Raw genomic sequence first — 13,819 nt, forward strand, 5'->3', positions numbered from 1 at the left:
ACTTGACAAAATGAGAAAACGGTATGGATATATTAATCAATTCCAAATGCTTGATGGATAACCTAAAATTACCCTATCTTTAGGGATCGATCTAAAATTTGTCTTGTCAAGTTGCAGAAAAAGTGGTAGTGAGTTTTACTCAAATGTTGGTCACCGAATCAAATTAGTTTGACAAGATGTCGGTGAGGTCATTACTTTCTCAATTTAGTCAAAGTTGCATTTGAAAGAGAAAATTCACCATTATTGCAGTTTGCCATTTTGATTAGGAAAACACTATTCGGTAGAGACAAGATTTTGACAGACAGAGAACAAGAAAACAATTCCTTTTGAGAGAGTTAAGAAAGATTGCGATAGAATAGGAAAACAATACCCTAGTGAGAGAAAATTGGTAGAGAGAGTACGTTGCTGTCATTTTGAATTTGGTTGAGGGAGTTAAAGGAAGATTGTGAGAGAATAAGAAAACAATTCCCTAGAGAGAGAAAGTAAGTTGCCGTTATTTTGAATTGGTAGAGAGAAAGATAATAAGAAAACAATTCCTTTTTAGAGAGAGAGAGTTGAGAAAGATTGGGAGAGTAAGAAAACAGTTCCCTGGAGAGAGAAAGTACGTTGCTGTCATTTTGAATTGGTAGAGAGAGAGAGAGAGCCGATGCTGTCAATCCCAATTGGGTTGATTCTCGCTTTGAAAACCTTGGCTGGAGAGAGAAACTTCCCGCCCACCCCAAACCCAACCTCGCCGTCTCTTTTTCTACGGCATTAAGAATCAGCATCTCTCTCTCTCTCTCTCTCTCTCTCTCTCTCTCTCTCTCTCCAGCGATTGGAGAATGCCTCCGGCGCAAGAATCTCTTGCTTTTCCCACTCCATCTTCAATATTCCCTTTCTTTTTTATCTCTTCTTGGGCCCCTCATGGTCCCGTCCCCTCCTCCCCCTCCTCTTCTTCCCGTCTCGCTTATCTTGTCTCTCCCCGACACAGAGTTGTGCATATTTGGAATTCCTCCCAACCGACACCCATCGTCGCTCGATCGATCTTACCCTTCTCGATTCATCGTCCAAAGAGCATGTCATAAGGAATTCTTTCGATTTGTCTCCGTCGCCGTCGCCAAAAGGCCGGTGAACAAAGCTAATTTCTGTCGAGTATGGCCGCTTCATGTGTCAATCATTTCATGCAGCCCTGCGTTTCCGGTGAGACCTCTCTCTCTCTCTCATTTATTTTAAGATGTACTGCGATTAAGGGATTATGTTGTTGATTAATCCCGGATTATCTATAATATCTTCTTCAAGTTCGTTACTGTTTTCACCTATTCTTTTTGGAAAGAAGATCAAGATCTGCACAGTGTTTTAGGGAAGAAAAAGGTAAATCAAATATGGAAGGAGAATTAAGTTGGGTAGGAGTCTCCATCCTCAAAGAAGACAAATAAGTGGAATTGATGGAAGCTATATGCAAGTTTCACCATACTCTGAGTCTCTATCATCCAAAGTGGTACATTGCCATTCTTGGGCATGCCTGGGTTACATCTTTATGCGCGAACTAGGCAGGTTTAAGGATACTTTGTCATAATCCTTGACCCATTCTCCAAGATGTGTGCTTTGTCCACCAATGGCTATTGGGAAATGCACTAGCAATAGATATTGGCGTCACTATCTGATCTAAATTCTTGCAGAATTTCTGGCATAACTTTGATTTTATGTCAACGTACTGTATTTTTGATAAGTTCCTTTGTAGACCAAAAGAGGAAAACAAAATGAATGTTCCTTGTGGTACTTGATGATTGGACTTTACCTTTGGAATGTTTTAAAATTTTGAATTATCTCTGCCCACTGACATCATTTGATTATTTCATTTGCAAATACCATCATTACATGAAATTGTTAAAGAACTTGTGTAGTTTATAATTCTGGGAGATCCATCCAACTCCTTTTTGTGTAACGAAGTCCTTGCATTCTTTTTAGGCCTTCTGATTCATAAAGTCAAGACTACACAAAAACCCGTTTCTGTTTGTTTTCCAGTAGATCATAACTAGTTTATTTCAATATTCGTGCATGGTTTTCCATGTCAAATTGCATGAGGACACTTTCATATTTTCTTGGATCATGGGATCATGAAGGGTTGATTGCAGGTCTTTTTGGGTCATGAGCTATTGGTGACTTTGAGGCCTTCAAAGGAGCACAATTCACGATCATTGCATACTTATGGAATTGGCATCGACCCCATGGGTTATTGTGAAAGAATTTGTGTTGTTAAGGATGTCAATGGGTCGGATGGAAACTGATATCCAACCTGAATCCAAATCCGATTATTCAGATTCAGTATTAATTTTGCATTGAAATTCGAATATGAATCCGATTAATATCCGAATCCATTAAGTGTAAATTTTGGGTTTTAGACTAGTCAGATCTAGATTCAGTTTTATCTTTTTCCATCCAACTCTGAATCCAATTAGATTAGATCCATTTAAGTCACATTTAGTAATGCCTAGATCCGACCCGCTGACATCCCTATGTGTGGTTCATAATTCTGGGACTCCATCCAATTCCTCTTTGTGCAATAAAGTCCTTGCTTTTTCTACAGATTTTTATGAATTCATAAAATGAACAACTTCGTGAAAAAACACTTCTGTTTTGTTTTCCAGTAAATTTTAACTAGTTTATGGCAATATATGTGCTTGCTTTTCTATGTCAAATTGCACGAGGACACTAATTCCCATTTGCTTGGTGCTGAATGGCTGGTTGCAGATTGCCGATTTCTTGGTTCTATTGGTGTCATGAGCCATTGGTGACTGTGAGGCCCTTAGAGGAGCATGATCATTGCATACTTTAATTTTTTTCCCTTTAAAATTTTGCATTCCTAAAGTTTTCATCCCATGGTTTAATCTCTTCTTGGCCAGACTGTTGTACTGCTATAGAAACTCTATTGTTAGCTAATAGTCATCCTAAGCCCTGGTTATATTTAACATTATAGGATGGGATTGTAATGACCCCAACTCATACTCATTAAAAAAAAGTAAATATTTTTTTTAAACATTTGTGAAAATATTCCCAGAGTCTGGGGGCCTTTACAGTCATAACCAATCCATAACCACAAGAGATTTTACATTACCATCAACAAAAACAAACCAACTTCATTAATTAAAAGCATAGAGTCTGAGAACAATATGCAAGTAAATATAAAAAAGTGGAGTCACTCTGTCCTTAAGTAAATTTGTCAAGCAGTCATGTAGCCTTCGTAACTCCTCGTAGTAACAAGTCCTCTCATTAGGTCTCAAAGGCTGTGAAAAAATAAAAGTAAGGGTGTCAGAATCATAGATTCTACGTATGAGTCCCTCTAATGAATCAAATAAGTAAACATAATATAAATAAGATTCATGCAATATTTTAGAGGAATATAATTACAATAAAATTATTATTTAAATAATCATTCATGCAATAGAAAATAATTATAAAATAATAAAGAATAATTATTAAGCAATATAAAACAATTATTAAGCAATAGAAAACATTTATCATGCATTGAGAGTTATTATCATGCAACCATTAATGTAACACAAGTAAAAAAATAGATAAATATGCATGATCTAATGCATAACAGGAATATGCATGATATCAATGCACGTGCATGCATAATTTATTATCTTTAATAAAGTTTTATTTTATATGCATGTTCTTATTAGATGCACACAAATTTAGTTCTTCTTTTTATTACCATAACCTGCAGATACTCAAAACATGTACAACAATTCTCGAGGTCAAGTTAGGTTCTCAGTTGTAGCTTATCACACAATTTGTATTTTATTACTGGGTTTCACACTTAGCCCTCGACCGATATCAAGAATCAACACCATCCATCGAAGCATTAAAAATCAATATCTAATGTCGGGACATTAAGGAAATCAACATCCACTAATGCCACTTTATTGGTATACCAATAACATCAATTGCGTTTACACACCACCCCCAGGCAAAGTGGTGAAAACTTCTTAAACCCGTGATTGAGATGTGAACCACCTAGTTGGGTTCAGGGGCACAAAACACATTTAGTATCCTTACGGTTCTCCAAAACCATAGTTCAGGATTCTTATACTAAAGAAGGGACATAAAGTAAAAATGTGAATTACACAGTTATCTTATTTTTATCTTTTTATTAAAAGAATGATTTATTTTAATTTTTTATTTTGCAAATCAACATGCAAAACATAATAACATACGTTTTGCAAATCAACATGCAAAACTCATCACGGGACCACAACCCGTGGTAACATGGAACATCACAATTAATTTAATAGACATTAAGTTGATTTTTGCGATGCATAAGAAAAACTAAATATGTAGCAACACCTGCTCAAGGACCACACGGCCTACAGTGGTCCACTTTTGACCACCGATGCATCTAATGCAAAAATCATAATGAGCATGCCACTTATGCAATCATTCAACATGCTCTCAAATGCACATTCATACGCACTAAATAATAATGTACAAGAATAACAAATTTCACATGATTGCAAACATATAACTTTCTTTTCGTGATTCATCTCATATGCGATATGCCAACATTCACGTGATCATGCAAGTGCAACAACAAAAAACCCAAATTTCAGGATTTACATTTCTATTCCATGCATAAGCATGCAAACAACCCTTTATATGTCAAAAGCATGCATAACAGAAATTATTTTGCCATTTTGGCAAGCTCAGGGTACAACACATATACCCACTTAGTCTAAACCATGCTGCCCGCACACGGGACAACATTGGTAATCTCATAAGAACAATCCAATGCTCATATGCCAACGTGCTTAAGAGCCTATTTATAAACACGTAAAAGCTGAGCAAGTATAGACATGCTATTCTGCATAAAACACATGCACAAGTCTATACATTCACATGCATAAAAGCTAAACTTTTAAGACAAGTAAATATGGAAATAACGTAGGCAATTTACACATGTAAATATGATCATAACATGAGCATTTGACCTATTAAATTCTGAGCCCGATCACGATCCTTTAACACGACACAAACACATGTAAATTTGATCATACATGTAAATCCAAGTATATATATAATTCTGGTCATATACCAAAGCGTGTAAGAATTGGCATACGTGACATGTAAAGTTTGCACATTTATGACATGAATCTGAACATATTTACTTCTGCACACACATTACGTATAAATCTGAGTGTCATTATTTGTGAATCTGAACATGTTCATTATGCATACATTGTTTTAGTGAAGTCTATCCACATATATGTATTTTTTTCTGGTGGCTACGCTGTTTATACTTATTATATATATTTTTTGTTCTCACTATGTCCGTAAATCATTGCCCAGCCGAACTGCCTGTCGGTTGGGCTGTAATTTTGATTGACAGTGCCCAGCCGACCTGCAGTCGGCTGTGGCTTTGCAGTCCCCATAGTGCCCAGCCGAACTGCAGCTCGGCTGTAACTTTTCTTTGATTTTTCCTTTTTGAAAAGCAAGCTGGGGTTGGCAGACCCCACACCAGTCCTACAAGTATACCATATGCCTATTTCATGCATATGTGAGTGACATTGCATTAAAAATATTGACCATGCATAATCAATCAATCATAAGCATGCGAAAACCAGATTTTTGACATGCATGAAGTCTACACATTCATTATAAGCAAATCTGAAAATAAACTTGTGCAATTTACGTGTGTAAATCTGCATGTATCTTTGAGCCTTTAACATATATGAATCTGAACACATAATGTCTGAACAAAACAGTAAATCTATGCATATTAACACATAAGTTTGAATCATGCATATGAACATGTGATTTTAATTATATATGTAAGCCCGAACATAATAGGTAAACTTGAATGTGCAAAAAGCGATGAATATGAAATTATATGTATTTTTGGTCACACACAAAGGCCTGTACAATCTGGACATTCAAAAGTAGGCAAAGTCTAGATGCACTTGATCACTATATATAAGCATATGTTTCCTTTTATCGAGATCTATCCAGTATTCATTGGGTCTTTTTTTTGTATTATATGCTCAGCCGGACTCACCCCTACCCAGCCGAATCCAGGTCTGCTGGGGCTCAGGCCCTGTCCAGCTGATCCACTTGGTTGGGTCGGGTCTGATCCACTGCCCAGCCGATCCAGAGAATCGGCTGGGCCCAATAATAATAAAAATATTTTAAATATATTATTATTATTACTCTTTTGTTTTTTTGTTTTGGCAAGGTCCCAGCCCCATCCAAACTCAGTTAGTTGGGACTGAACTGACCCAGTTCAGTCCAGTTTAGCCCAATCCAGCCGACTGAGTCGGCTGGGGGCTAAAAGGGTCAGTTTAATAAAATTTGTTTTACTTTCTATATATATATTTATATATATTTTCAGTCTACTGGCCCAACCAAACCCAGTCAGCTGGGTCTGTGCATTATCGAATCACACCCAGCCGACTAGGCCAGCTGGGGGCCAAACCGAGCCACCTGCCCAGTAAAAAAAATATTTCTATTCATATATATACTATATTTTTTCTCTCTTTGTGTTGCTACTTCCCTCTTTTTTTTTTGTTAATCAGGGATTCAGTCCCAGCCTGAACTAGGACTGGACAACAGACTGTCCTGTCCCAACCGACTGCTCAGCTGGGACTGGACAGTTGTCCGTCCTGAAAAAGTCCAGTCTTATCAATAAATAAATAAATAAATAAATAATATATATATATATATATATTCATAGTTCTATTCGCTTTCATGCATCACAATCCCTCTTTAAATTTGTCTAGATCTGTCCACCAATATAGTGGACAGATCCGTCCAGAACGGACAGTACAGATAAGGGTGCGGATCTGTCCATCATCACGATGGTCAGATCTGTCTACCTAACTATATATCTATGTATATATGTATACACATATATATAAATACATGAATATATGTGTGTAAACTAATGTAGGAATCAAAAATACATATTCTAAGCACGCATACATTGATTTCCATGGATCAAAGCATGTAGATATGAAATAAAATCCATGGTTTTCTTAAAAAAATATTGCCTAAAGCTTATTTAGGCTCTTTTTCTCATCTGAAATAAAAGAGACCACCCGTACCTTGTTTGGAGTTTGAAAAGCTACCAGGAGGATCGGCGGATGTATGGAGAGGAAAAAGATTTCCTCTTCTTCAGATCTTCTCCTCCTTTTCCTTCTTCATTTCTCTCTTTTCCTCTTTTTTTTTTTTGACTTTTTATAGAGAGGATAGGGGATGACGGCCCCCCTCTTTTCTAGCCCTTCTAGAGTGGGTTGGAGATAGGACTTCCACATTTGGGAGTCCTTCTCACCCACTTTCTAATTTTTTTAAATTCCTTTTTGTTGACTTTTCCAAACTTTCCTAATTCCATAAAATTTCAAATCTTTCCAACTTCTAATATTTCTAAAGCTTCTAATAGACTCTTATAGAAACCCTAATTAGTTAGCTGCCTCCCCTAGTAAATTTCAGAATATATTATTTTTATATTAAAAAAAATAATTAAAAATAATTTATTAATTAATAAATTCCCCCAAAAAATTAGAGGGTACCTTACCCCTCTAGAAGTCTTTTAAACCTTAAAATTACTTTAATTTAACCTGTATAATAAATATAAAGTTGTATTTTAATTGGATCTAGATTTTGGATCCCAAGCTGGATCAATTCTTAAATAATATGGGTCTTGGACGGAGTCCAGATTCATATTAATTCAGATCATGTGTTGGATCCAGTTCGATCCAAATCCGGATCCGACACGTCGAGGCGGTCCTTTTTTGAAAAATTACGATTTTTGGGCCAATTGTAACCCAAATTCAGAAAAGTAAAATACCGTTCGACTCAGAATTTCAAGACATATCCAACGATATTTACTTCGAATTTTGCCTCCGAAATTCGCCCGAATTTAACTTGAATTTTGCTTGAAATGTTGAAAATAAATTTTTTTATCACCTTTCGATTGGCTCATTTGGACCTTGTCGATGAGACCTGGACCAAACCCCGACTCAAAGAACATATGCCTAATATTGAGCCTTTATCGATTTTTCTTCTATACTTAGCTAAATTTTCGAAAATCTCTAATTTGACTAAGTGTGAAAATACACAATATTACAGGGACAATAGCCTTTCCCTTGCCTACTGTTTTAAAAAGATGCTCTTGAGGCGTGAGGTGTATGGCTCAAGGGAAGGCATTCTTAATGAGCCTCGCCTCTTAAGCAATGGTGCTAATATGCGAGCATGTTGCTTCAAGGTATATGCTCCACCAGCAGGTATATCCTCTCTTAATAAGGCTTGAATTTAAGAAAAAGAAAAAAAAACCTGTGACTATTGGTTGTTGGTTGTCCTTTATGAATTGGATGAAAAAACATAAATACATGGATTCTTTTTCCCAATAAAATAAGAAATCTTAAAGGGTTCAGATCATGTTAGTATGGTTACCCTCTTTACTGAAGTTCTTAATAAGCTAAAACCCATCCTTTTGCACAGCTATACTAACATCTGTATTTTTATTGTAAATGATAAAGTATTTTTCTTTTAAGTATTACATGACATATGAATGAATTGTTAGTCTCATCTCCTTCAGAAAAACAGATTTGTTAGTCTCATCTCTTTTAATAGATCATGATATTGGCTTTCAGTTTTTTTTGTGTCAGCTAAAGTGTCCTTATCCTTTTAATTATTATTGATGGCATATGAATAAATATTTATACCCATTTGCATTGTGAGGTGTTTTTGTTTTGAGGCTGTTTTGGTTTGCATTTTTCAGTAAATTATGTCTCGCCTCCAAATTGATTAGAATGCCCTAATGAGTTTTCCATTTTATAAACCTAATCATAATTTAAAAATTTGAAAGAATTAAGTCCTAAAAATGCTCTTAGGAGTGTTCAATTTGTTATATGTCGGTCAAAGTTTTTTGTTAAATAGCTTTTTATTTTGAGGGCTCAAAACGCCTTCAGGCTTATGCCTTGCTTCTGACTCAAGCCTTTCTAAACATTGATCCTACCTATCTTAACCTTATCTTAAATTAGTTGCCGATTTAATGGTGGTTTCATGCATATTGTTCTTGAGAAATCAATAGCTTTTCTGTGCTAACGGATTGTCATTTTCCAATTGTTATCATTTTTCTATATGTGTTTTCCCCAAATCCTTTCATGCATTACTACTGTAGAATGAGATGGGGTTGTACAACCACCTGTGAGTGTAGAGAGAGAGAGAGAGAGAGAGAGAGAGAGAGAGAGAGAGAGAGAGAGAGAGAGAGAGAGAGAGAGACGGCTGCACAATAGAACTCGTTAATTGAGATTAGGGCTTCTCTCTATATTAAATAGAGAGAGGCAAAACATAAAAATTACATCTAAGTCCTTATGAAAATAATATTTTAGAAAACCTCTAATATATGAGAACTTAACCAAAAACCACCTATTCTCAACACTCCCCCTCAAGCTGGAGCATAGATATCTATCATGCTCAGCTTGTCACAACATCTGGAGAAATTTGGCCTAGCAAGAGGCTTTGTAAACATATCTGCAACTTGGTCTTCAGACTTTAGGTATTTTGTAGTGATATGACCAGCTTGAATCATATCTCTTACATAGTGGCAATCAACCTCAATGTGCTTTGTTCTCTCATGAAAGACAGGATTGTTTGCTATATATGTTGCCGCTTTGTTATCGCACATCATGGTCATTGGAGAGGAAACCTTCACCTGGAGATCATTAAGAACAGTGCGAACCCATATCAATTCAGCAGCTGTTTGGGCCATAGCCTGATATTCTGATTCTGCACTTGACCTGGAAACCACATTTTGTTTCTTACTTTTCCATGAGATCAAGTTGTCTCCCAAAAACACACAGAATCCTATGGTAGACTTTCTATCTACTACAGATCCAGCATAGTCAGCATCAGAATAGGCTACTATCTCCAGAGTTCCACATTTCCTGAACAGTAACCCCTTTCCAGGAGAGGATTTTAGATATCTGAGAATCATTATGGCTGCATTCCAGTGTACCTCAGTTGGTTTGTCCATGAACTGGCTAACTTTGCTTACTGCTAAAGCAATATCTGGTCTTGTCACAGTTACATATAATAACTTCCCTACTAGGGAGCGATAGCTTTTGCTATCAACAGGTTTTGACCCTTCTTCAAACAACTGAACTTTATGGTCCATGGGAATATTTGCTGGTTTAGCTCCCAACATGCCCGTTTCCTTTAATAAGTCAATAACATACTTCCGCTGAGACAAAACCATCCCTTCACGGCTTCTAGCAACTTCTATACCCAGAAAATACCTGAGTGAACCAAAGTCTTTTGTAACAAAGTGTTTTTGAAGATGAGCCTTTGTGGCTTCAATAGCTTTCACATCATCTCCTGTAAGAATGATGTCATCCACATATACCACCATAACAACTATGCCAGAGCTAGTTTTCTTTATAAAAAGTGTATGATCTGCTGCCGATCTATTAAAGCCAAAGCTTGACATCACTTCAAACAACTTTTGAAACCATGCACGAGGACTTTGTTTCAAGCCATAAATCGCCTTTCTCAATCTGCACACCTTCTGACACTCCCCCTCAACCTCAAAACCTGGAGGTTGTTGCATGTAAACGGTCTCAGATAGATCCCCATAAAGAAATGCATTTTTCACATCTAATTGACACAAGCTCCAACCATGCTGAACAGCTACTGAGAGAACCAGACGGATGGTACCCATCCGTGCCACAGGAGAAAAAGTTTCAAAGAAGTCAATTCCATATGTCTGAGTATACCCTTTCGCGACTAATCTGGCCTTGTACCTGTCAATAGAACCATCAGATTTGAACTTTATTGTATATACCCATTTACATCCAACAATGTCAGCATATGCTGGGGAATCAACTAGATCCCAGGTATGCTGAGAGACCAAAGCTGTCATTTCTTCTTGCATAGCCAGCTTCCAGCGATTATCGAGTGCTGCCTGGTGATAGTTCAGAGGAATGGTTTCAGCAGACAAGGCTGAAATAAACGACTTCATTTGATGTCCAATTCTGGCATGGGAGACATAATGAGATATGGCATATAAGGTGCATTGTCTTGTCCCCTTTCGTAGAGCAATAGGCCGGTTATCATCATCATGAAGATCACTATTGTCAGTAGAACTTACCTCAGGAGAAGAAGAAGATGAAGGCTCTTGCGGACATGGAGCTCTACGCACATATACCAATGGCGGATTATTAAATCTGGAGGAGGATAAAGTTTGGTTCGGTAAGGAGGGCACAGATTCCAAAGGGAAAGGAGGGATAGGTAATGAAAAAGATTCAGCTGGATCAACCTGCAGCGGGGAACCGAAACTAGAGTAATATGGAGAAGATTCCAAGAAAGATACATCCGCACTGACATACTCTCGGCGAGAAATAGGATCATAACATCGATAGCCCTTTTGATTTTTTGGATAATCGATAAATACGCATTTTGTAGCTTGAGCGGCTAATTTATCACGGTCAGGGCCAAGTTTGTGTACAAAACAAACACATCCAAATATTTTTGGTGAGAAAGAAAAAAGTGGGGCATCAGGTTTGAGGATATGTAATGGAATTTGATCACCCACAGAAGACGAAGGCATGCGGTTGATCAGATAGCAAGCAGTGGTAATCTCATCACCCCAGTATAAGGCAGAAACATTTGATTGAATCATAATGGTCCTGGCAACATCAAGGAGGTGCCGATGTTTTCGCTCAGCCACCCCATTTTGTTGAGATGAATAGGCACAGGAAGTTTGGGGTTGGATGCCATGATCTTGGTAAAATTGTAACAGACCTTTTGATTTAAACTCGAGAGCATTATCAGTGCGAACAATCTTGACAATAGATTCAAACTGAGTTTTTATTTCAAGAATTAGGGATTTGATAAGACTTGGAACTTCAGATCGTTCTTTTATTAAAAATACCCATGATAACTTAGAGAAATCATCAACAATAACAAGATAATAACGACACTGAGTCCTAGTAGGAATCTTACTAGGACCCCATACATCTGCATGAAGAAGTTCAAAAACTTTATTACTAGACTGACTCTGACTCGAAGGGAACGAGCTTCGATGACGCTTGCCCAACTGACATGCTTCACACTGAAATGATGTGGTGGAAGGAATCTGAGGAAAGACCGACCGAAGCTTTGACAATGAAGGATGACCAAGACGACGATGCCACTGAACAGGACTGAATGAATGTTCCACTGCAGCATGAACAAAACCCATTGGATGATGTAGGTAGTAAAGTCCATTTTCTTCATAGCCTCCACCAATCTTCTTCCCCGTCAGCAAATCCTGAAAATGACAACCCATTGGATCAAATATTACTCTACAGTTTTGTTCTTTTATAAGGCAACTAACAGAAAGTAAACTTTGAGGAAAGTTTGGAGCATGAAGAACATTTTTCAACTGTAATGAGGAGGATATAGAAATATTTCCCTGACCAACAACCGGGGAGGAGCTCCCATCAGCTAATGAGACTCCAAGTTGAGCCTTAATGACCTTTAGATCTGAGAAAACACGTGAATTTCCACACAAATGTCTGGATGCACCAGAGTCAATAACCCACTTACTATCATTCAGATGGAGATGATTTCCGGTTGAAAAGGCAACCCCAGCTATAGGAGTGGGGGAACTCAAAGGTCGAAGAGCAATCAACTTATCATATTCCGCACGACTAAGGGTGATACTACTTTCATTTGCAGTGATAGTCTCTGGTGCATTTGTTGCCTCAATAGAAGTAACATTTGCTTTAGGGTTATATGACTTGGATGAAGAAGAGCTTGGCCGACCATGCTTATCCCAGCAACGATCTTCTAAATGTCCAGATTTTCCACAGAATGTACATTGAAGCTTTCCTCTGCCTCCCATACCACGTCCACGTCCTCGTCCTCGTCCTCTGATATTCTGAATATTTCCACGCCCATAACTAGATGGGACAACAAGAGCAGATGACTGAGTCACAGGCTGAGATTGTGGCAGAGAGATCGCAAGTCTACTCAGACGATTGTAAGCATCAACAAGAGTGAGAACATCTGAACCAGTCAACATTTGAACTTTTGCAATAGAGAAATCTGAAGAAAGACCTGTAAGAAAATGAGCAACCATGGTTTGTTCTTGATGATCCTTTTGCTTCGAGCAACAAAGAGGCCTGTGAGCATTAAGTCTTTCAAACGCAGCTTTGACAGAGGCATAGTACTGGGCCAAGGTCTGATCTCCCTGTTGCAAGTTATATATTTCCTGTTCAACTTGCAGGATCCGACTCACATTCGTTTCTTGTGAGTATGTATCACGAAGATTGTCCCACATTAGTTTGGCTGTATTATAGTAGATCAATCCATCGGCAATATGGGGTTCGACACTATTCATGATCCATGACATAACTATGTCATTATCTTCATCCCAAGTGACATATTTTCCCAATTTCTCAGTGGGTTCGCCTTCCAACAAAATATGTTTTCGACGATGTCCAGATACCGACATCATAAAAGTTCTGGACCACCTGGCATAGTTGGTTTCATTCAACCTTACAGAAGAGCCATATGAGAAGGGGTTGGCAAAAGCCTTATACTCCCCAATGTGTTCCAGTTTGGAATCACATTTCGAATTTTCAGCCATACTGAAAAAAAACAGAATACCTCACTTGAACAGCAAGTGTTCAAGAAGAATTTTTCTTCAACTCAGCAGGAAACCACACCTGCTGTTTCCACAACAAACAACAACCCACGAAATAAAATTCAGTCCAGCAGGAAATCACACCTGCTACTTTCCACGACACAGAAACTTAAGCTACCATGTTTCCAAAAAAAAAAAAACGACACAGCAGCC

The 13,819-nt window shown here is 37.6% G+C and overlaps 1 protein-coding gene across 3 annotated transcripts in view; it reads left to right on the top strand.

Moving 5' to 3' along the window:
• Positions 1-973: 973 nt before the first annotated feature.
• Positions 974-13,819, top strand: part of LOC149821416 (LIM domain-containing protein HDR3-like) — a 39,581-nt gene continuing 26,735 nt past the window's right edge. The window contains exon 1 of one of the 3 annotated variants that reach the window (XM_089982538.1): positions 974-1,179. In XM_089982538.1, the coding sequence (XP_089838664.1) occupies positions 1,134-1,179 (46 nt within the window). In that variant the 5' untranslated portion in view covers positions 974-1,133. The remainder of the gene's footprint in view (positions 1,180-13,819) is intronic. The other 2 variants (XM_089982537.1, XM_089982539.1) reach the window with 2 other exon arrangements.

The sequence above is a fragment of the Nuphar pumila genome, chromosome 12, assembly GCF_984573655.1.
Source record: "Nuphar pumila chromosome 12, dmNupPumi1.hap1.1, whole genome shotgun sequence".
NCBI classification, from domain to species: Eukaryota; Viridiplantae; Streptophyta; class Magnoliopsida; order Nymphaeales; family Nymphaeaceae; genus Nuphar; species Nuphar pumila.